Below are 24930 nucleotides of genomic sequence, written 5' to 3'. Positions count from 1 at the left end.
CTAGCTCTGGAACTGGGGAACTTCATGGCCTCCTTGGATATCTAGGATGCTTATTTGCATATTTCAGTCACCAGCTTTTTCTCAGGTTTGTGGTGTGAGAGGAACACTTCCAGTTTCAGGCATTGCTATTTGGACTATCCACTGCTCCTCGTGTTTTCACGAAAGTCATGGCTGTTGTGGCAGTGCATGTTTGATGCAGAAGAGTCAGAATCTTGCCCTATTTGGATTAACAACTACTGGCCCAGTCACCGGATGTCCTCAGAGTACACATCCATCTGACCGCAGATCTCCAGTCTCATAGGTGGATCAGTAATTGGAGGAAATCCACATTGGCTCTGTCTCAGGAGATGTTACATTTAGGGGCCTTACTGGATTCCCGAGTTCAGCGGGTTTTAGTTACTCATGCTTGCAGATCCGGGGCCCTTTGTCCTGGTGGAGTTTGATATGGTGGAGTTTGCCCAGTTTCACTCATGTCCTCTACAGATGGAGATTTTGGCCCGGTGGAACACAGACGATCATTCATAAACAGGGCTGGCCAGCGACTAAGCACACTTTGGCCAGGTGACTCCGTTTGACTATCCGCCAAGCTTATTCGGCGACTGATCTTTCTGCCACTGCAGTGGTGACCGGTCATTCTTCCTGGGTGGCTAGACGTGGAGCCTCTGTGGAGCAGCTTTGTAAAGCAGCCATGTGGTCCTCTGCCGATACGTTTATCAAATTCTATTCCTTTGACACCTTTGCCTCCACAGATTGAGTCGTTGGGCAAAGGTTTTTTTCAGCACAGCACCTTACGGGGACAGCTTTGGGACGTCCCAGCATTATCCTTTTGTCCCCTATGCCATGAAAATGAAAGATTCATATACTTACCTGTTAAATCCTTTTCTTCAAATCTATATGGGACTCGGGGCACCCATCCTGACGCACCTAACTTACGGGGGTTTGCACTTCTACCGGTTTCCTTTACACATATACTGTGTCAGTCTTCCTTCTCCTTCCTCTCTCTCCTTGCCTTGGGCTTGTTATCTTAACTGGCTGCCTGTTGCTAGGAGCGGGGTATAGGGGAGAGGGAGCCTGGGCTGCTGGGAAATGTATCTTAACCATTTGGTGCCCAGACTCCAGCTCACCAGCCTATACCCAGCGTTATCCCTGTGTTCCCTATGGATTAGAAGAAAAGTATTTATTAGCTAAGAACATGTCCTTTTTTTTCTTTCATCCTCGGGACACTGGAATTTTGGCATGTAGAGGCTAAGTCTGAAATTTGGGCAAGTAGTGCAGGCCATGTGGCAAACTCTTAAGTTCAGGACAGTCATGACCTAGAGACTCCTGACCATGTGCTATTTCATGGGAAGAAGAAATGGTCAATTTACTTTCTTCCTCAGTTTTAAGTCCTACATTGTGAATGTTAAGAAAACTTTATCTTCATAGTAAGGCTTAGCAAAAATGTGAGTGGCACCTAAAATGGTTGCTTCCACAATGCACTTTGTCGAGACCACCAGTGTTTTAATCTTGAAAGTTGCAGCTCTTAGGGATGTATATAATATGTGGTGTAGCTAGAGTGCTTCTTTGACCTACCTTTAGCCTCAATTCCACTGCCTTTAATGAGGCAGCAAAGAAGTGACTGTAGAAACTTTGAGAGGACTTTCAGTCAGGAAAGATTGGTCCAAATTGATGACTTATATAAATATTTGGGGGCACACGTCTCTGGGTCAATTCAACGGAGGAATTATTTTAGCTTCGGTACTATCGTCATGCTGTTCGCTCTCATAGCGTCAAAAGCAGGTGGTGACATTTAAACGGCCTCATGATCCTGCCCTTTCTAGGTAATTTCTTTAAGAAAAAGGGACTGATATGGGAGCGCCAGAATATTAAAACAAATTATATGTAATTGCAAAAATACAATAAAAACAATTCCATAAAAGCAAAGGGTTCTGCAATGCCAAATAGTTATTCAATAATAAAATGGAAAAAAATGAGCACTGGTGCCTCCTGACACTATCAATATTTTCAAGAGAGATATTGTTGCAATATCAAAACAAAAAACTTTGACACTATGGAAATCCAAATGGTAGTACCTGTAGGAAGTCTTGGGTAGGTAATTGCAACATGCACACTCAATTTTATAGTCGTCTCTGTGAAATCAATTAATAGTGTTCAACGTATATAAATAGTGAGGGCCTAAGCAGGCTAGGTGTAATCACATATGCATAACCAGTTATTAGGATGTTGCCCTTGTTAACCGCTGAGGTTAAAAATTGATCCATGACCTCCAAGGTGAAATTTCATCAGGCGACAAAGCTATTCTGACAATCTTAAAGATTTATTTTTAGGAAGTCAGGCACTAATTACTGAAACTTTGAATAACTTACATACAAAGTGTTTTTACATGTAAGATCTCCAAAAAGCTGCTCATCCAAAACAGAAAGGGAGATTACCAATTTTCACAATACAAAATACAAGTGGTAGGAGAGCACTAATTTCTACTTCAGGGTCCATAGGGGGTCCACAGGGTTGACCTTTGGGTATAGCTGGATCTGGATCCATGGGCACCACGCAGTTAAAGCTTTAGCTGCTCCCAGGATGCACTTGGGTCCGTCCTCCTCTATACCCCGCCCCCGGCCACAGCACCTCAGTTTGAGTTGGTGCCCGGCCGGAGTCGGGTCACCTGCGCAGGGGGGCTGCAGGAGCAGCCCCCAAAAGCTTTCTATTTTTATTTAAAAAAAAAAAAGAGCCTGTTAGATTTTTATTTTAAAACAGAGGCTCTAGTGTGGCAGCGATGGGCTGTCTATGCAGACGCCCACGCTGCCGCTCTCCTTCCCCGCTGGCGCCGCGACGCCAGTACTGCACTGGGGATCGCGGCGGGAGGCCAGAGTCCGTACTAGCCGGACTCTGGGTCCCTCCCTGGACTGCTGCCGGAGTCGCCGGGGACAAGGTAAGCCGCGAGTCGCCGATTAGCGGCGGCTCGCGGGTTTTGCCTGCAAATGCAGTCCTTTGCCCCCGGTCCTAGGGGACAGACCGGGGGCCGCTAGCGGTGGTGGCGGGCTCCCCATCTGAGGAGAAATAACCCGTGGGACCACTAGACCACCAGGGATATATGGCAAGCGGGATGCCGGCAAGCCCTGGGGTTAATATGCTAGCCAGGGGAGGAAGCCTTCCCTGTCAGCGGCTCCTCCCCTCAGCTCAGCGCGCCTTTCAGCACGGAGTCTGGCGTCGCTGAGCTGCAGATTCCTCGGCCACTCCTCTGAGGTCTCCAGCGGCCATTTTCTCACAGTGGCAGCGCAGATCTTCAGGGAGCACGCGGACCGGTCCCCCTGTGTACCTCTCCCCTGATTAAGGACAGCGTACACAGCACTATAGCCCTCCCAGACACTGAATCTGGGCAGGTTGATTGTAGTGGAAAGGTGCAGTGAGTATATCTTCCTGCATGGTATGTGACTTTTGCTAGTGCTGCCTGTCTGTGCTTATTTTCCGCTTACTGTCAGCTTATACCTATCCCTTTACTTCTCCTACAGGCCCTACAGGTGTGTGGGGGAGGGGCGTTTCTACTGACCTCACTTATATAGATCACGTATTTGTGAGGTCCGTCACATACAGTTGTGTGCTACACAGTGCCGTATTGTGGGCTGTTGTTTAGCACACCGGTGAGTGCGTTTTCTTCTGCCCTGTTGCCAGATATATTTTTTGACTATATAATATATTCTGTCATGTCAGACGAGGAGGTTGAGCGCTCAGTGGCTCCGGTGTTGGCCTCCTGCGGACGCTGTTCTGCAGGAGTAGATAGGGAGGATTTGTCACAGGAGGGCCTGTGTAGTCGATGCCAGGTGGCTCCTGGCCCATCCAGACCTTCTCTGGCGCAGGAACCACCGTGGGCGATGTTTTCTCAAGTGCTGGTGTCTATTGCGGACCGTCTGTCGGCCCCGACTGCTCTCCCTACTAGGGCGTTGCCCCAGCCGACCATCCCCCATTCCCCGGGTGTCCCGCAGTTATTGCGGAGTCCTCCTGGGTCTCAGTCGGTGGGTCCCTATGCGGGGTTGCCTATGTATATACAGGCTTCCCCTGTGCCGCAGCAGCCTGTGGTACCTTTTCAGGCCCCTATGGTGACTCCTCCACCCTGGGTGGATGTGCTCTCTAACTCCGTGCAAAATTTGGCGGCCGCTTCCTCGGCTTTTCAGTCAATGTTGCAGACTGACATGCCTTCTAGGATTTCAAAACGCCCACTCATGACACGGGCTGCTCAGGTATCGGACTCGGAGGGTTCCTCAGATGATGGGGACGTCCCTGATGACACTGACTCGGACGCCTCGGTCCAGGAAATGGATACCAAGTCGTCCATTAATGTGCGAGCACTAGTTAGGGCGGTGCGAGCTATTCTTCTTATAGAGGATGAGGCACCGGTTCCTAAGTCGAAGTTTCCTAGTTTCAAAAAAACTAAGGTGGCTTCTGCGGTGTTTCCCCTGTCGGATCAGTTGACGGATCATATGGCGGTAGCTTGGCAGGCGCCCAGTAAGAGATTCCTTCCTCAGAAGCGGTTGGCTTCTAATTACCCCTTCCCAGAGGCACATTGTAGAAAATGGGAAACTCCACCGGCGGTGGATTCCCATGTCACCCGTTTAACTCGGGGCGCCACCTTACCATTACCGTCGATATCCTCGCTGAAGGATCCCACGGACAGGAAAGTTGAGACTTGCTTAAAGTCTATTTACTCCCTCTCCGGGGCGGTGGCCCGACCGTCCATGGCCATCTCCTGGGTGGCCAAGGCCATTGAGGGGTGGGCCAATGCATTGGAAGATACCTTCCCGGACGACGCTCCGGATGTCCAGCGGGCGTTGTTGGGACAAATGAGGGACGCCGCTTCTTACATTGGAGAAGCTTCTTTAGATGCTAGTCTGCTGACCTCGCGGGTATCGGCTGCAGCGGTGTCTGCCCGCCGATCCTTATGGTTGCGGTCCTGGAGAGCGGACTCTGACTCAAAGAAAGGTCTGGAGGCCTTACCTTTCAATGGGGAATTACTATTTGGTCCGGACTTGGACAAAATAGTGGACACCCTGGCTAAATCCAAGTCGGCCTTCCTCCCTTCGGCGGCACTGCCTGCTAAGGTTCGGAGTTCGGCTTTTCGTTCCTTTTGGGTTCAGGGTTAAGGCGAAAGGTCAGTCCTTCCCGAGACAGTCTGCGAGTAAGACGGCCTCTAAACCCAAGAAGCAAGCCTGGAGTGCTCGGCGCCCTTCTTCCAAGCAGGAAGATAAACCTGCGGCCTGATGGGACGGGCCTCCCTCTGGGGGACCTCAGAGTGGGAGGCCGACTTCTTCTATTTGCCCAGTGCTGGCACAATACCACCACGGATGCCTGGGTTCGAGAAGTGGTCTCCCAGGGGTACGCCCTGTCTTTTCGGCACAGACCACCCCACCAGTTTTTCTGCACAAGTCCTTCTCAGGACAAGACCAAGGCGTTACAGGTTCAGGAGGCTATAGAGTCCTTGCTGAAAGCAGGGGTCATTGTTCCCGTTCCTCTATCACAACGAGGGACAGGGTATTATTCGTCTCTGTTTCTGGTGCAGAAACCCAATGGTTCTCATCGCCCTATCCTCAACTTGAAGTCTCTGAACAAATTCCTCAGAGTTCCCAAGTTCAGGATGGAAACGTTATGTTCCATCATTCTGGCGATGGAACCGGGGGATTACATGGTGTCCCTGGATATCCAGGACGCCTACCTCCATGTTCCGATAGCATCTTCACACCAGCGGTATCTGAGGTTCGCTATCCTTCAACACCACTATCAGTTCCGGGCGCTACCCTTTGGTCTCTCCACGGCACCGAGGGTGTTCACGAAGATTATGGCGGTCATGGCCGCACATCTTCGGAACCAGAATGTACGGCTGCTGCCGTATCTGGACGACCTCCTGTTGCTGGCGAGCTCCCCGGAGGTACTGCTTCAACATCTATACCTGACGATCGCTTGCCTGCAAGCACACGGGTGGTTGATAAATTGGAAAAAGTTCTCCCTGATTCCATCACAGCGGATGGTTCATTTGGGAGCCCTGCTGGATTCGCGTCAGCAAAGGATCTTCCTGACTCCGGAGAAGGTCGCCTCCCTACAGCTGCGGATACGCAGTTGCCTGAGCCGTTGCCGCCTGTCGGTCCATTCGGCTATGAGAGTTCTGGGGTCCATGGTGTCGACATTCGACATGGTGGAATTTTGCCCAGTTCCATTCCCGGCCCCTGCAGGGGCTGATTCTATCAGAATGGAACGGGTTACCTCACCGGATCCGCTCTCAGGTGCTGGTGTTGTCTCCGGACGTTTGGCTTGGTGGCTTCAGACAGCTCATCTGGTCGAGGGGCGCCCATTTTGGATCCCGGACTGGGTCCTGCTCACGACGGATGCCAGTCTCCGGGGTTGGGGGGCAGTGACCGGCTCTTTGTCGCTTCAGGGTCGTTGGTCAGCGGAAGAAGCACTTCTCCCCATCAACATCCTGGAACTGCGGGCAGTATACAGGGCCCTGCAGTCGTCCGGCCCCGCTCTTCACGGAAGGGCGGTACAGGTGCAGTCCGACAACGCCACCACGGTGGCGTATATCAACCACCAAGGCGGAACTCGCAGTCAGGCAGCGATGTCGGAGGTGTCTCGTATCCTGACTTGGGCGGAGGGTCACATTCCAGCGATCTCGGCGGTCTTCATCCCCGGAGTCCTCAATTGGGAGGCGGACTTCCTCAGCCGTCACGACGTGCATCCCGGGGAATGGTCGCTTCACCCAGAGGTGTTTCAGCTACTCGTGGACAGATGGGGACTGCCGGAGCTGGACTTGATGGCCTCCCGTCACAATCACAAGTTGCCCGTTTACGGGTCAAGGACAAGAGACGCAGGTGCAAGTCTGGTGGACGCGCTGTCGGTGAAATGGACGTTTCACCTGGCGTATCTGTTTCCTCCGATATCCCTGCTTCCTCGGGTTCTGCGGAAATTCAAGCAGGACGGCGGCATGCTCGTGCCGGTAGCTCCGGCGTGGCCCAGACGTCCTTGGTACTCCGATCTCAGGAGCCTCTCCATCGACGCTCCGTACCTTCTTCCTCAGCGTCGGGACCTGTTGTCTCAGGGGCCCTGCCTTTACCCGGATCTGGGTCGGCTGTCTTTGACGGCGTGGCTCTTGAGACAGCCGTCTTGAGGTCTCGGGGCTTCTCCAGTTCGGTTATTGGTACCATGCTCAGGGCACGCAAGCCTGCTTCAGCACGGATTTATCACACAGTGTGGCACACTTACTTTCAGTGGTGTGAGTCCAGACATTATGATCCTCAGGTGTTCCGAGTTTCTAGGATCTTGGAATTTCTTCAGTCAGGATTGGATCTCGGCTTACGCCTTGCATCTCTGAAGGTTCATGTGTCCCCCTTGTCCGTGTGGTTTCAACGGCGGATTGCAATACTACCAGACGTTCACACCTTTTTCCAAGGTGTTCTCAGGATCCAGCCTCCCTTTGTGCCTCCTGTGGCTCCTTGGGACTTGGCAGTGGTGCTACGGGTCCTGCAGGGTCCTCCGTTTGAGCCTCTTGAGGCGGTGGAGCTCAAGTGGCTGACATTTAAGACGGTTTTTCTCCTGGCAATTGCTTCGGCCAGGAGGGTGTCTGAATTGGGGGCGCTTTCCTGTCGCCCTCCTTTCCTGATTTTTCACCAGGACAGAGCGGTGCTCCGCACTCGTCCTGAGTTTTTGCCCAAAGTGGTCTCGAAGTTCCATATTAATCAGGAACTACTTGTGCCAGCTTTTCAGTCCCCTGATCTTTCAGCTGGTGAGACTTTCTTAGATGTGGTCCGGGCGCTTAGAATTTATGTAGACCGGACGGCTTCGGTTAGGAAGTCTGATTCCTTGTTTATCCTCTTTGGTTTTCACAAGAGGGGTTGGCCTGCCAACAAACAAACGTTAGCCCGTTGGCTTCGTTCCGTTATTTGTGAGGCTTATGCACAGGAGGGCTTACCTGTGCCAGCCTCTGTTAAGGCTCATTCCACTCGTTCTGTGGGTCCCTCTTGGGCTGCTAGACGTGGCGCTTCTGCTGTTCAGCTGTGTAAGGCGGCCACTTGGTCTTCAATTCAAATGTTTTTGAGGTTCTATGCGTTTGACACCTTTGCCTCTCAGGATGCATCCTTTGGGCGCCGGGTACTCCTTTCAGCACAGGAGCGTCCCCGCCCTTAGTTGTACTGCTTTGGGACATCCCCAAGGTCAACCCTGTGCACCCCCTATGGACCCTGAAGTAGAAAATAAGAGATATGGTAAGAACTTACCTTTGTTATCTCTGTTTCTACGAAGTCCATAGGGTCCACAGGGCGCCCGCCCTGACGCACCTGGCTTCAAATGGGCTGTGTGGCTGGTCACCGGTTTTCCGTCTCCCATTTCTGTGAGTATGGTTTCTTGTGTGTTCCAGTCTTCCTTCTCTCTGTTTAGTCTCCTCCTCCGGCCTTGGCTGCTTACCAACTGAGGTGCTGTGGCCGGGGGCGGGGTATAGAGGAGGACGGACCCAAGTGCATCCTGGGAGCAGCTAAAGCTTTAACTGCGTGGTGCCCATGGATCCAGATCCAGCTATACCCCAAGGTCAACCCTGTGGACCCTATGGACTTCGTAGAAACAGAGATAACAAAGGTAAGTTCTTACCATATCTCTTGTTATTGCATTAATATAACAATCGTTAGAGTAACCATGATTGACACATGGGAGACCAATGTAAAAAGCAAAAAATTTATAATCTTTAATAAAAAAAGCTTATAGATATACATCAATAAAATGTCTTAATAGATTGCACAGTAACCTATACATAGATATAGCGTAAAGTGACCTATTGTGCCCGAAGGTTGAAAACTTTTAACATGTACCAACCTCTTCTCATGTTGGACTTGACAGTTGCGATGACTGATGCCAGTCTTCAGGTTTGGAGGGCTTGTCTTTCTTCAGTGTTTTATTTCAGGTACTTTGGACCCTAGAGGAGCCAAAGCTTCCAGTAAATGTTAGAATTGAGATAAATGTTAAATGTTCTAGTCAGTGGAAGTCTTCTGTTGTGGGGAAAGCCTGCAAGGATCGCTCCAGTCCCGTGGCACTTTTCAACTATTAGAGAGGCATCCTTGCAATGAATCAAACAAATCCATTGCTTGGATGGAACTAAATGTTTCTACAATTTTGGCCATGTTCGTGCCAGGGGTGAAAAATTGGGAGGCAAATTTTCTCAGCAGGTGCCCTGTACTCCGGAGAATAGTCTTTAAACCCACAAATGATCTAGCACAGATGTTCCCAAACTGGGTGCCGCGGGACACTTGCAGGGGTGCAATGGGTTGGTGAGTCCAGGATCAAATCAAATATTTTATGTCCGTATCATGGACAAAACGAGCTGGTGGCTGCTAATCATAAAATGTTGACAAACAGAAGCTCAACTAGTGTTCACTCTAGCTCCAGACCTAGAGAGAGGGCACTTCTGCGCGCACCTGAAAAGGGGGCGTGTCATTATGACGCGTCCCCCTCTTTGTCCCTCTTGAGGGCGTGCCCGGCACTTACGGACAATGCCACGCATCCATTCACCGGCGGTGACCACCATTTTCCGCACCCGTGGGACACTGTGGCCCGCGGAGGGGACAGAACCTGCAGACTATTTCAGCAGGGTGCTGCGCTGGAGGCAGGGTGCTTTCTGCCATTAAGAAATAGGGAAGGGCGCGGCGCCCTGCAGAAACAGCCTAGCCTCGAATGCGGCTCCTCATAACTGTACGTAAGGATGACACATAAATACAATTTTATTTAATAATAATAATTACAGAATTTCTAAATAAACTTTTGGCCTGAGGTGCCGTGAAAAAATGCTGATACTCTAGGGTGCCGTGATTCAAGGGTTTGGGAACCACTGGTCGAGCGGGTAATGGAACGGTTTAATTTGTCGACATGGTGGCATTGTGGTTGAACCACAAAGTGGAGCAGTTCTTCTGAAACAAGAGACATGACAGTACCTTTAGAATATTCATTTGGTGGTCTGTTTCCAAAACTGGCAATGCGATCGAACATCCTCAAGTAAAGAGAAATTGCGCAAGTGCCTTAAAGTAGCACCAGGCTGGCCAACACAGCCATTGCACATAAATGTCAGGAGACCACCGTGGTGTCTTCCTCTGTCAGAGACTGTTTTATGTGTCTGTTTTTAACAATATGGCTGTTGAAGCTGTAACTCTTGAGGCAAAAAAATATTCCAATTGCGTGTTCAGGACCATGCTCGCGGCTAGAAAGCTAGTCTCTGAAAAACTTTCATAGGATTTGGAAGTTGTTTCCAATCAACCTTCAGTTCTCTGCCCCCTCTGTCGTCTTTCAAAAGATGATGGCAAGTTCCCAAACTCTTGGACGAGCCTGTATATCCCTAGGTTCCAGTGTCCCGCAATGGAGTCAGACAAAAGGCTTTAATGTAAGTATAAAAATCCTGTTTAAAATATAAACTAAAGCAATCTAATTGTTTTGCAAGGCATGTCTATGTATTTGAAGGGGAATTTTTCAAATCTGCACCAAAAATTGCAAACCAGAATAAATGAATGCCATGTGCGTGGTGCTATATCTTTTATGACTGAAATGACAATATGCCATTTTTTTTATTTTTATTCAACTCTTCACACATTCTGATGGTAATAGATGGTTTGGGGCTAATATTTGAAAATTGTAGTTACACCATTTGAACGTTTTATGGAACACAGGAAGACTTCAATTCTCCGTCCTCATTTTTATCATTACTTTCCCTTTTGAAGAAAAGTTGACTGCGGCAGGGCCATTCATTTCTTTGGAAACAATTTATTTGCTTTCTTGTACGTTAGGCTTGTAGCTTTTTGCAAATGTTTTGATTAGATTGGTAAGATGGCCCTTGACTAAACCAGAGTCTGAAAGCATCCCCCTGCCCCTCACTCATACACACTTTGATGTATTTTTGTTGAGCGTTTTATTTTTTATTTTAAATACATTTTATGTTGTTTCTAATCTCCTGTCTCTTGCTATATATTATATTTTCACTGTATAATCAGGTACAGCCTTTTGAGATTTGGATGCATTATTCTCCTAATATATTGCTACTTTTTTTTTTTTCACAATCGCAGAACATCAGTATGTCGGTTGAAGGTGATTATACTTACCTCAGAATCAACTTCTACTGCCCGGGCACTGCTTTAGGGCGAAATGAGGGCAACATATTTCCCAACCCTGATGCCACGTTTGTAAAGGAAATGTAAGTAAAGATGTATTTATATAATGTATCTGTAAATTGAAGGAACTTTTTTATCTTGATTGCTTTATAACGGTCTTTCTCAGTACCTACCGTGCTTCAAATATGAAGACTCCAGGAGAAACTGCTGTGCCATCTCTTAACTTGCAGAATGCTTTCCGTATTATTAAGGAGGTGCAAAAAAGGTACAAGACACGTGAGGCAGAGGAGAAGGAAAAGGAGGTGAGCGGATGTAGTGAGGGATAAATACTGTATCTGTCTGTAACTATTTACTACTGCCTACTGATCTCTCAATACCTTCACAGGGCATTGTCAAGCAAGACTCCCTGGTTATCAATCTCAACCGCAGTAACCCAAAATTAAAAGACCTTTACATTAGGCCTAATATTGCCCAGAAGAGGATGCAAGGCTCCCTAGAGGCCCATGTAAATGGTAAGTTGGTTTGAGCTATGCAACCGCAAACCTCAGATAATGGTGGCTGACAAGATTTTTTTCAATAAAACCAAATTAGGATGGTGTCACATGACCTTTTTTCAATTTACAAAATGTCCAGAGAAATGGCGCTTGTTTTTTTCTTGCAGGTAGAAAACAATATAACCTTTTTAAAAGTTTTATACAATTTCTGAGTAGTTTCTGAGAAGCAGTTTAATTGCTTATGTGATTGATGCTGGCAAAATATCAAAATTCAATGAAAAGACTTTGCTGCTTCTGACTTCCTCCTGGCCCTTAATGTTGCTTGCAGTTTTCCAAACTTTGTAAGAGCAGGAAATCTGCTTGTGTGACACCATTTAAACGGCCTAGCGGCCAACTTGTTTTCTGACCAGATTTTATAGTTCACCGTTTTATAGTTTTGGTTTTTTTTGGCTACAAGAATTTCTGCACTGCAACTTCAGAACATTCACTCCTGTAGGGGCTGCTATTCTCCCTAGTTCAAGTGTCCCCTAATGATTACTAAAAAAAAAAAAAATTGGAATTTTTGCTCTTGTGTTAAATCTTTTTCTTGAAATCCACTAGGGGACGCTGGATTCCCCCAGTTTATACACTTTTTTTTTTTTGGTATTTAAGTTGGTTGTCGTTGCGGGACAGTAAGTTAGAAAAGTAACAGACCCCATACTAGGGGATGGAGGCTTGGATTTCAGTGCCTAAACTCCTCTATAGCCACCTCCTATTATACCCTATGGATCCAATGTGTTATTGACTTCAAGAAAAGGATTTTCACCGTGATGGGAGAGCTTCGGGGAAGCTGGGCACGGCCCCAAGGGTGACGAAGTGAGGATGTTTCACAATCCCACGCCCCTCCCTAATCAGCCACACCACTTTTTGGGAGCGCACAGAAGATGCCCTTTCCACAGGTCTGTGCCCTGCCCTCCCCGCTTTTTAGCGGGAACACTACAAAGCGAATATGGCTTTTCCCTGGTTTGGGAAAACTGAGGTCATGCGTTTTTGTCTATAGATGGTTCAGTGGCACTAAAGTAATTTGTTTCTCTGCTTAGGTTTTCGTTTCACCTCAGTGAGAGGAGATAAAGTGGATATTTTATATAACAACATCAAACATGCCATTTTTCAGCCTTGTGATGGAGAGATGATCATTGTACTTCATTTCCACCTCAAGGTAAATTGTAATCTGTCAGTCTGGAGATGGCTAATGAAGTTCAGAATATCTTTATAGAAATATATGGCATAATCTAACATGCCGCATGCAATCTTTGTCTGTAAACAGAATGCCATAATGTTTGGAAAGAAGAGGCACACAGATGTCCAGTTCTACACAGAAGTTGGAGAGATAACCACAGATCTTGGAAAGCACCAGCACATGCATGATCGAGATGACCTGTATGCTGAACAGGTGAGCAACAACAGGCGCTGTCGAAGACAAGTCAATAGCGGTGATTAACTGAGATTTATGCTGTGGTTGAGAAAAATCTTCTTACAGAATGAGTAGTGTGCTTCAACTGTAGGTTTTAGAATAAGAGCCTTCTTAAATCGCCATCACTCACTTGATACATTGATGCAGACTTAAGGCGCATATCCACTTGCCGACCCAGGGAAGACAGTACAATTACGACTTCGTAATTGTACCGTCATTTCCCATCCCCTGCAGTGCCTACATTGAATGATTAGTCGTTCAGTGTAGGCACCCTCAGTCATTCCCGAACATGGTCAATCTGTCGTTATTGGCAGATTGACCAGCATGCTCGGGCAATGATTGATGTCAGAAACGACCAGCGGGAGCGTGCATCGCTGATAGTTTGACATTTTAGTGCCCGATTCATGCACTATTAATGAGCGATTGAACCACCTCTGCTCAACCATGGATATCTCTAAAACCTGAACTGTTGGGGAGCCTAGAGGAGCGTGTTTGGGAACCTCTGTACTAAGGTGAAGATGTATTAAGCCTTTCACAGATGACAAGTGGAGAAGTTGTCTATGGCAACCTATCAGCTTCTTGCTGTCATTTATCTAGTACAGTCTATAAATTGATAGCTAGAAGTTGATTGGTTGCTAGAGGCAACTGTTCCACATGTCCTCTTTAGAAAATTAAATACATCTCCTTCTGAGTCTCCATCACCTGCACTTTTTTTTTTAATGATTTTTTTTTTTTGAAATGTCCTGTAGTAAAGGGCGAGTACTGAAACTCTCGTGATCTTCTCGCTGCCTGGCACAGCGATGATATTTTTCAGCTGCTGCTCCCCACTGGTAGTAATTAACGATAGGGGCTTGTTTAATATGTTAAATACTTACTAGCAGCCCTGAAACGCGTCTGTGTCTGATTTAAGGGGCTGTGGTCTCAGCAGATCTCCAGATGTTTGTAGCCTGTTGCACTAATGTTAAGCATGATTGCAAGCAGCATGGTGTCCTGCTAATCTAAAATCGGTGTACCCTCCTTATACTACTGTGATAGCTGGAGAGAGAAATGAGGCACAAGTTGAAAACTGCATTCAAGAACTTTATCGAGAAAGTGGAATCTTTGACTAAAGAGGATATGGAGTTTGAGGTCCCTTTCCGAGATTTAGGGTAATGTTTCTTTATTTCTTACACGTTGTTTTCACTGCATTCTGTGCAGCCTACATTCAGACATTGAAGTCATTAGGCAGGTGCATAGTATCTTATGTAGCAGTGTACAGTATGCAGCTGTATATTACTATCATTCTTTCTGCGGTGCTGGACCGCAGAAAGGGCACTCTAGAGCGCCTGAAAAGGGGCATGGTCATGAGAAAATGCTTTAATCACTCTGAGCATGTAACCATCTGCCCCCCCCCCCTCTGTGAGTAGATCGATTCGCCATTGGTGATCGCTGCAATTTTGACATGGTACCGCCAAAATGGCAGGACTCATTCTGCCCTTTTGAAATCGGGTAGAGTGCAGTGTCCCGCTTAAACAGCCTAGCGGTAACACTCTTACACAGGTTAGAAGATGTAAATGAAAGTTAGTAAGCCAGAAGCTTTCCAAATACAGTTGGAAATCCAATGTCTAACACAGTAAATCAAATGAAAAAGCACCAGCAATGGTGCTGATATATAATTCCTGCAGAGCCGAGTTTTGTACTTAAATCTCTCTTCAAGGCTATGGTGAACATGAACCAACTCATTCAGCAATGTGTAGGCTCTACTCTGCTCCTTTTTATTCTTTCTGGGCTAGTCATTTATTTTTCCATTGTCCCTCCTCCAATGGGTGAAACATAACCCACCATTGTGTAAAAAAATACGTTTTGGAAGGACTTAAACTTTTAAATGTACAAGCCTACTGTTCCTGCATTGTATGATCAAGAGCACTTGATATGAAAGATATTATGTCCATGTTCCAGATTCAATGGAGCTCCATATAGAAGCACCTGTCTCCTTCAACCAACTAGCAGTGCTCTGGTAAACACCACAGAATGGGTGAGTTTTCAACCTTTGAGTGACCGTAAATACAAACGTGAAATGCTGACCTCCTGTTCTGTTGTCCTAAAAATTATCCTGCTTATTTCATTTTTGTTTATTTTGAATCCATAGCCGCCATTTGTTGTCACATTAGATGAGGTGGAGCTTGTACACTTTGAGAGAGTCCAGTTTCACTTGAAGAATTTTGACATGGTCATCGTTTACAAAGACTACAACCATAAGGTCACAATGATTAATGCCATCCCTGTGGCATCACTTGACCCAATCAAGGAGTGGTTAAAGTGAGTATATCTAAAAGTAGATTTTACAGAGCAAATATTGTCTATTACATTTTGAAGTGTTCTGCTAATCATTAATTGCAATGCCTTCCTCTTTAGAATCAGATCTCTGCCAGTGATGAGCTAGTTGTGCTAGCTTGCTGTCACTTGGCAAAAATCTCAATGCTGGCTTGTCAATTCATGTGCTGATTTTCTTCTCTCTGATCCTTTATTAGTAGAGCAACGGTAACATTCAGCACATTGTCAGGCTTTTGCCCACTGGCATTAATTTTGCATGCATTTTTTACTGTAAGAAAATGTAAAATAAACATGAATGACACTAGAATCTATTGGTATTTGTGTAACCGTACACACTAACGCTTTTACAAGTGTAGAGGTAATATTAAATTTGTGTGTCAGCTCCTAAAAAGCATCTTCAAAGCGCGTGCGTGCACAGGTAAATGCATTGTGGAAGCCTAATGGGAGCTTCAAGTGAGCTCAAAACTCTGGAAATATGCTGCCAATAAAAACACACTAAAGCAACATCAGTGGGTAACAGGCTTAAGGAAGGAAAGTTAGAGCTGCAGCCACTGCAAAGGGAGAGATGGGAGGGTTGTACAGAGCTGTGAGCTAGAAGTGACTGTAATGTGAAAGATGTAGTATTTAATACATGCTAATAACAAAATGTAATCCAGTGCTATGGGGAAATGTATACTGACTGCTCGTTTCCTTTCCTTGAGTGCTGGAGGATTTTTTGTGGGGGGGGGGGGGGGGGGGCGGTTAATATCACTAGAAGTGGAAAGCTTCCTGAGAATGCTTTTTTACACGCTGTCTTTTGAAGTGTACAGTGGATATGAATAGTGTACAAACCTTTTAATAAAATTTTCCTACCAATCCTAAAATAGAAAACATGTCAAACGTTTTTGCACTTTAATATGTAAAGTGACTTGAATTCTTGCAATTACAATCACATTTGAATGCTATGGCGCCAGCACCTTTCTGTATTTTTCCATTTTTTTTAAATAAAATAATCGCTTTGCACAGTCACTGGTAGATATGTTATAGGGGGTAGGATAGAATTTGGGTTTGAGAGGTCTGTATTTGAGAGAATGTCATTGGTTGACTAAGGCTAGTGTCATTGACATGCTTTGGAAACCCACTGCTAATGGGCAACTCACACATTTGAAATAATGCAGTACTGAAAGATCTATTTTTCAAATAGCCAGTGGTTGGCTGCAATATTGTAGTAGTGGGGTTCCATGCAAGGGACTTGTACTGAGTTACTCTTGCTCAGTAAGTAAGTTGGCTCTCCTTACATAGAGAAAAACAAATGTTTACTTTCTACGCGGTCTGCTATTATTGAAAATAGTTGTTCTCCCACTACCAACACAACCACATACATTCATTTCCTGCTTTCCTAATGCTTGCTCAACTCTGAGAGTTTGCTTCCTGAGCATGGTATAGGGGAGCCAATGTAATGGTTCCAATTCTCCCTCTTCAAAATGACATGCTCCCCACTAAGTGCATTCTATTCACAAGAGTACATTTTGTATGTATTCCATCATATATTACGTTATATGTCACCCTCACTAGAAGTGCAGTATTTGGCCCTTTCAGGTATTCACCATTTTTTCTTCACACAGCTCATGTGATCTCAAGTACACAGAGGGAGTTCAGTCATTGAACTGGACTAAAATCATGAAAACCATTGTAGATGACCCTGAGGGCTTCTTTGAGCAGGGTGGTTGGTCTTTCCTTGAACCAGAGGGAGAGGTGAGCTGAGAATGAAACTTAGTGTAAAATGCATATATTATTTTGATTACGATCTCTCCTTTTACTTCTGTGAATACATTTTATTCCTCAGGGCAGTGATGCAGAAGCTGGTGGTTCAGAGTCTGAAATAGAAGATGAGACTTTCAACCCTACTGAGGATGAATATGAGGAAGAGGAGGACGACAGCGATGAAGATTATTCTGATGAGACAGAAGAGTCTGGTGTGTATTATAAACTAATGTGTATTCAGGTTGGCTGCAATTGCATTGTGTGCATGGAATTAAATGCAAATATTTTCCCATATGCCAAGTTGCACATATCTATGCATCCGCACTGCCACCAGCCATCTGCTCATTCAAATAGGGGTCATCATTATCAGCCCAAAACATGGTGCAAGAGAAATACAGCTCTGAATGGCCCATAGATCCATGCTCAGTTACAGATCATGCACAGCGGTGATTTGGTAGTTCACATGGATAGGTGGCATGATTACGTTTTTAGACAAAGATACTGGAGGTCATGTGATAAATTTGGCAACTGATATGAAGGTAATGGTAACTGAACTGGTGGTATTTCTGCTTCTGTTCGCAGTTTACAGTGAAGAATCTCTTGGCAGTGAAGAAGAGAGTGGTAAAGATTGGGATGAACTAGAAGAGGAAGCTAAAAGAGGTAAATATTTGATGTGCTGAAATTCATTAAGTGAAAAATAAAGTTGACCATGAAAAATGTACCCAGCATGAATGAGCCAATTGTGGCTACCAGTGATTGCTCCCAACTCACTAACACTTGAGCATGGATTGTGAAACTGAGAGACACAAACTCATAAGTCTAGTTTGGCATTTACTGCAAATAGATTAAACAACATTTACTTAAATCTCTTTACAACCATTTACTGTATATGCAAAACTTCATGTATGGTCCAAAGCGGAAAGACATTTTAACAGCATAAATTGACTACATTGGCTGCCATATCCTAATGCCAAGTAGTAGTGGTATTAGCTTTAATTATTTGGTGCCCACATATTTTTCATAGCTGTGCAAACTTGCCTAAATACCTACCACCTATGTGTGCTAAAGGAACTGAAAACCAGGTATAGTGCCAGTCTTTAAAAACAAAAAATATGAACAAGTTGATTATTCCTATAAGCCCGATTTCAGTAGAGAGCAGCAGGATTTTTGTACCTGCAGTAAATTATTTTCTCTGATCCCATGGGGAACTCTGGAACATTGAGGGTATAGCTAGTGGTATGAGGAACAGGGCACTTTCAATTCTAAAACATGTTGTGCAGATGCTATTGCTAGGAGAAATGTCTTCCATATCAGTAACCTATTTTCCACTAAATCCAAATGATTGAACGGTTCCTTCTGCAACAACCGATAAACCAGGTTAAGGACCCAAAGGGCCACTGGAAGAACATAAGGAAGCTGAATTGGAGCACTCCTTGCAGGAAAGTCTGGACTTCTGGGATTAGGGCCAGCCTCGAGAGGAGCTTGATCTGGAGCTCCCTTTAATGGAAAAGGACTTACAGTACCACCTCGAAGGTGGAAGCTATCCTACCCAAAACTCATACAGAGCTCAGACCTTAGAACGGTCTGCAGGGATCAAATGTTTCCTATGGAGCGACATCCATTGTAGTTAGGTGTCAAGGACATCCTTAAGAAAACTATCATGAGATGGAGCCAGGTTGGATGTTTAAATTTATATAAATAAAATTCTTACTAAATATTTTGAAAAAAATGTATGGTCCAACCGTGTGATACTAAAACTTGCTCTGTCACTTACACCTAAGCCAGGTGTGAGTGCAGGGAGGGAACCTTGATCACTCAAATATGAGGTGACCATCACCTTCAAGGTCCTGAGGAGCGTGGTAATGACCGCCATTAGCTTGTGAACACCCATGACATGGTAGAGAGGCTGAAGTGAAGGGCTTGAAATTGGAAGTGCTGAGTCTGCACAACAAACCCGAAGAGGTACTACATAGAAATATGCAGGTAGGCATCCCTGATGATATCATGAATTCTCCATGCTCCATGCAGTTGACCAGTCCTCAGTGACTTGCAATTTCTTTGCACAGTGATGATCAGTCTCCAGGTGGAGAATTGGGAGGAAAGACCCATCTGGCTTTTGATTCGGGAAGATGTTGTAATAGAATCCCACAACTCCTGGTAGTTCTGGACAGGGATGACAACCCCTAAAGATAGCAAAGCCTAGATAGCTTCTTTCGTCACAAGACTGTTATCAACTGTGGACAGACTTAATGAATAAATGCTCTGAAGGTGAGCCTGAGAGTTCAGTTTTGTAACTGCTCAAGACAATACTCCTCACCCAAGATCTGGAGAGAAGCAGACTGTCTCCTACTGCAGGAGCAAATGGGTGGGAGGCTGTTGGCCGCTCAGCATTGCCCACTGTACGATATCGCATGCAACCGATGTAGTGCGCATATAGTCCGTACACACTGGACGATCCGGACGATATGTCTTCCAGTTCGGCCAGAAACAACATATCGGCCCAACATCGTCCTAGTGTGTTTCCAGCTTTTAGAGATCTGGAACCTTCAGCTCCTCAGTCTCCAGGATGTGCAGTACTTGTTTAAACGCATGTACTTAGACCTGAAACCCCGTGAACAATTTCCTGGATTCTCCCAAGCACAGAATGAAAATTCCAGGTCAGAACTCACTGGTAAATACTCGGAACACTCCCAGCAGCATTGAATTGCTGGAAGCTGTTTTTTCTGAGAACAGGAAATAAAGGCAGGATCTAGTATCCTCCAAAACTAGGAAGATACCTGAATTTGGCCCTGTTCCGACTGAGCCAGTCCCTGGGACCAGTGAGGCTTTACGACTGGAGCAGAAGGAAGGACCTGTGAGCTCTGATCTTCAGAAACTAGAGGTGCTGATATTCTTCTCTCTATTTGCAGCAAATTGCCTAGAGAGCTAGGTGCTTAGGGGCGAGTCCAAGGGTGAGTGCAAACACTGGTCCTCCACTTTGCATGCCGCACAGACAGTGTTCTTTTCGGATAGAGGATCTCATTCAGGCCTATGCGCTCGCAAGTGGGTCAATGGTGAGGCCCTGCGCACGCGCAGCGGCCGCAGTGCGCTAGCCTCGGGGCAAGTGACAAATTCACTCGCTCCGGGGCTCGCTACAAAAAGGGCGGCTGTAGTTCTGTATAGTAGTATGAATTTGATTGTCCCTTACAGTAGTTATTATCTATAGATGCAACTCCAAGCCCGAGAGCTAAAATACAAAGTATAGTCGAGTAGGAGAACTCTGTAGGAATAAAAGGCCTGTAGCAAACCCTGGATGAAATATTCTGGTCTGCTAGAGACTGTGGCCCTGATTCAGAGCCGGACGCTCTGACCAGAGCGCTCGCTCTGAATCAGGGTCGTCCTAGTTAAATTTTGAGTGGCCTTTTGGACGCTCGCACAGCTGTAGGTTACCACCCACAGCTTATGCGAACGTCCATGATGATGGTCGCGATGGTCAAGACCATCGGGCTTGCGACGAGACCCTGCGGTAGAGTCTCGCTGCCGCAAGCCCTAGAGTGATTTTGGCTCTATCAGAGCCAAAATCACTCCCACTGACATCACTAGTGATGTCAGTGGGGCCGGACCCAGACGGTAGGCGTTCCCATGGGAACGCCTCCGTCTGGCAGCCACGCCCCCGGCACGCCCACCAAAGGGGGCGTGCTGTCACTCACCATCGACAGCACACCCCCTTTGGTGCGAGATCCGGAGCGACCGCTTGGCTGTCGCTATCCGGGTCTCGCGCATGCGCACAACGGAGCTCCCTCCGTCGTGCGCATGCGCATTTGGGTACCATCAACCCGCTTGCGAGCATCCTGAGCTCGCGAGCGGGTTTGAATGAGACCCTGTAGCTGCTGGTGTCTGAGGAGTGAAGAATTGTGCAGGCAGCGGAAAGCACTGTGAAGGGATAAATCATCCTACTAGATCGTCGATCTATGCGATAGCTCCTGAGTCCGTCCTTTGCTACCGAGGGCTGTTGATGTGGGAATCACCATTAGCCTACCCTAGTCCAAGCCCCTGTCATTTTACCTGGAACGGAGGGTTATGACTGACTAGTAAAAGAAATCCTCTCCCAGTCAGAGACCGAAACTACATACTCGCAGTGCGGTCTTACCCAACCACTATCTATACGCCAGTGTCCTCCATTAGACGGGTAGAAATTGTTTGTAGGGATCCTGAGGTATACAGTTCTGGAATATCTTGTACAACCATGGCCAAAAGTTTTGAGTTACACAAGTATTGGTTTTCAAAGTGTGCTGCTTCAGTTTTTATGATGGCAATTTGCATATACTCCAGAATGTCATGAAGAGTGATCAGATGAATTGCAGATAATTTGAAAGTCCCTCTTTGCCATGAAAGCGAACTTAATCCCAAAAACATTTCCACTGCATTTCAGCCCTGCCATAAAAGGACCAGCTGACATGTCAGTGATTCTCTCCTTAACACAGGTGAAAGTGTTGACTAGCACAAGGCTGGAGATCACTCTGTCATGCTGATTGAGTTAGAATAACAGACAAAGCTTTAAAAGGAGGGTCGTCTTGAAATCATTGTTCTTCCTCTGTTAACCATGGTTACATGCAAGGAAACACATGCACAAAAAGGGCTTCACAGGCAAGGATATTGCTGCTAGTAAGATTGCAACTAAAATCAACCATTTATTGGATCATCAAGAACTTCAAAAAGAGAGGTTCAATCGTTGTGGAGAAGGCTTCAGGACACCCAAGAACTTTCAGCAAGCGCCAGGACTGTCTCCTAAAGTTGATTCAGCTGCGGTATCGGGGCACCACCAGTGCAGAGCTTGCTGAGCAGTGGCAGCAGGCAGGTGTGAGTGCACAGTGAGGCAAAGACTTTTGGAGGATGGCCTGGAGTAAAGAAGGGCAGCAAAGAAACAACTTCTCTCCAGGAAAAAGATCAGGGACAGACTGATATTCTGCAAAAGGTACAGGAAAGTTATTTTCTCTATTGAATCCCCTTTCAGATTGTTTGGGACATCTGGAAAAACGCTTGTCCGGAGAAGGAAAGGTGAGCGCTACCATCAGACCTGTGTCATGCCAACAGTAAAGCATCCTGAGACCATTCATGTATGGGGTTGCGTCTCAGCCCAGGGAGTGAGCTCACTCACAATTTTGCCTAAGAACACAGCCATGAATAAAGAATGGTACCAAAACATCCTCCAAGAGCAACTTCTCCCAACCAACCAAGAACAGTTTGGTGATGAACAATGCCTTTTCCAGCATGATAGAACACCTTGCCATAAGTGATAACGAAGTGGCTCGGGGAACAAAACATCAATATTTTGGGTCCATGGCCCAGGAACTCCCCAGACCTTAATCCCATTGAGAACTTGTGGTCAATCCTGAAGAGGCAGGTGGACAAATAAAACCCCACAAATTCTTACAAATTCCAAGCATTGATTAGGCAAGAATGGGCGGCCATCAGTCAGTATGTGGCTCAGAAGTTGATTGACAGCATGCCTGGGCAAATTGCAGAGGTCTTGAATAAGAAGGGTCAGCACTGCAAATATTGACTTTGCATAAACTTAATGTCATTGTCAATAAAAGCCTTTGACACTTATGAAATGCTTGCTTGCAATTTTACTTCAGTATACCATAGTAACAACTGACAAAAAGGTCTAAAAACATTGAAGCAGCAAACTTTGTGAAAACCAATACTTATTCTCAAATCTTATGGCCATGGCTGTAGAAAATAATTTGATAGTTTGCCAGCATTGTTTCATAAAGCTAACGACTCTTATTTACTGTTAAGTTTCAAACTGGCTTTTTTTATTGTAAGTGTATGATATGCTTGTAGTTTGCAAATGCATTTGATACTGTTCCATAAAAGTTTGGTACATAAGTAGAGTATGCTAGATATAAAGACGAATGCATGTATGTTGGATATAGGAAAGAGGGCAAAAAGGGTAAGTGAAACATTACGACCTGGTTCAGGTTAGTGGTGGTGCACAGGAATGAATATTTTCAGTAACAAGACTGTTACATGTCTGCGTTCTTGTAGCTTTCCTTATTTGAAGCAACTTGTACTTTGCTGTAGTGGTGCTTGTTAATGCTAATAGTGCATCTTACCTTGCAGCTGACCGTGAAAGTCGTTATGAGGAGGAGGAAGAACAGACTAGTAGGAGTAAGAAGAGGAAGGGTCATGGACATGCTCCCACCCCATCGAAAAAGAGGAGGAAGTGACCCCAACGCTACAACTCCCCTCCCAATCCACTCTTTCTACAGTTATTTTTATTTTTCATTTTTTTGAAGAAAATCCCCCCCCTCTATCCTCCTTGTTATCTCTCCACTAATTTCAGAATATCTCATTCATTTGCCCTGAGTGTCTGCGGTGCATCACTTGTGCTTTTGCGGATACAGACTGCTGGGATGCTATGTGATGGTTAAATGGACCAATATGGCATTATTTTAGTACTACTTTTCTTCTTTGCTTTCATGAAACTGGACTGGTCAACGCAGAAACCCTAATGCATTTTCATGACCCATTTAAAAAATGACTTTCTACCTGAAGTGACATTATCATTGTATCTATAACCCCTTCCATTGCTCCATGGACTCTGTGATTCTATGTAGCCGTTAAATGGTTTAAAAAAGTGGCACTGCTAGCCTTTAGTGCTGGGTGGTCTGCCTATCCCCCCCTCTGTGCATTTGACCAATTCCCATACCTCATCCAGTAGCTTGCCGTTTCCTAATTTCTTGTGCTTTCTGGTAAAATGTTACTTTGTTTATTATTTACAAAATGTTATCTTGTTAAAAGTATCATTTAAGTATGTCCTCCATTCTATCTGCTTTTTGGACTTTCCTCTCCAACTGCTAAGGGGGGGTCATTATTTTTTTTCCCCACTTTTTCTTTTCATTGTCTATTTCCTAATTTCTCTTTTCTCTAGCAGTGAGGTGTAAATGGTGTTTTCAGAACTTGGAGAAATGTAAACAAATAAAAAAAAATTTTGTACCTTTTTTTTTTTTTTCTTCTGCCTCCCCCCTCCAGTATGCTTCTTATTTCTTTTTTTTTTTTTTTTTTGAGATTGTGGTAGTTTCAGGCCATTTTTATTAAACACTCAGATTGTGTTGAGCAGCACTTGTAAATGACACCTGGATTGTTCAGTCCTGTTCTAAACAATAAAATGAGATTCCTCAGGGATACAAATCCACCTGGTGTATGGGTTCTGTTTTGACTTTTTACCCGCTTAAAGTGACATAACTTGACCCATATTTTGATAATTTTTCACTTTATTTACACTTTATTAATTTTCTCACCAGTGAGAGTTAACATTGCAAATTAAAGGTCCATAGGAAGCAAAATATATCTGACATGTTTATTGACATCTTTTGCTTAATTACATATATTTTTTTCATCCATGGAGGGGATACTGGAATACGTTGGGTATAGGTGGAGCAAGGAATCTGGGCACCAAAAGGTTAAGTTCTAAACTCTCCCCTACCCAACCCCCTGCCTGCAGCCTTCAGGGATTTTTGGTGCCCTAGAAGCTGGGCACGTGTTTTTTTTTTTTTTTGCAGATTTTTTCTTAACATTTTTATTTCACTTGCTCGGACAGCAGCGCCGCTGTCTACGCAGTGCAAACACAGATTCCATCGTACCCTGCTTCGGTGGCCGGAGCACTGTTGACTGGATCAGTGACACTGCACGATCATCAGAGTACACAGTGGAGGACACAGCCGTGGCCAGAGCGAAAGGGCAGCAGGTAAACGGCCGCTAAAGGACCCTTCTTCTCCTGATGGCAGCCATTTTTTGATAATGGTGACTTAGTACATGTCTT

At 45.6% G+C, this 24930-nt stretch overlaps 1 protein-coding gene across 1 annotated transcript in view; it reads left to right on the top strand.

Annotated features, from left to right (window-relative positions):
- SUPT16H (SPT16 homolog, facilitates chromatin remodeling subunit) overlaps positions 1 to 24303 on the top strand; it is a 42807-nt gene extending 18504 nt beyond the window's left edge. The window contains exons 15-26 of the mRNA XM_088469941.1: positions 11076 to 11203; positions 11287 to 11422; positions 11506 to 11632; positions 12694 to 12812; positions 12921 to 13046; positions 14103 to 14215; positions 15006 to 15081; positions 15196 to 15365; positions 16985 to 17114; positions 17206 to 17335; positions 17706 to 17783; positions 23229 to 24303. Of these exons, the coding sequence (XP_088326067.1) occupies positions 11076 to 11203; positions 11287 to 11422; positions 11506 to 11632; positions 12694 to 12812; positions 12921 to 13046; positions 14103 to 14215; positions 15006 to 15081; positions 15196 to 15365; positions 16985 to 17114; positions 17206 to 17335; positions 17706 to 17783; positions 23229 to 23335 (1440 nt within the window). The 3' untranslated portion in view covers positions 23336 to 24303. The remainder of the gene's footprint in view (positions 1 to 11075; positions 11204 to 11286; positions 11423 to 11505; positions 11633 to 12693; positions 12813 to 12920; positions 13047 to 14102; positions 14216 to 15005; positions 15082 to 15195; positions 15366 to 16984; positions 17115 to 17205; positions 17336 to 17705; positions 17784 to 23228) is intronic.
- The last annotated feature ends 627 nt before the right edge of the window (positions 24304 to 24930 follow it).

The sequence above is a fragment of the Taudactylus pleione genome, unplaced genomic scaffold, assembly GCF_031769625.1.
Source record: "Taudactylus pleione unplaced genomic scaffold, aTauple2 ptg000095l, whole genome shotgun sequence".
NCBI classification, from domain to species: domain Eukaryota; kingdom Metazoa; phylum Chordata; class Amphibia; order Anura; family Myobatrachidae; genus Taudactylus; species Taudactylus pleione.
Note: the sequence above shows the minus strand (reverse complement) of the source record. Positions and strands in the feature narration are given on the sequence as shown.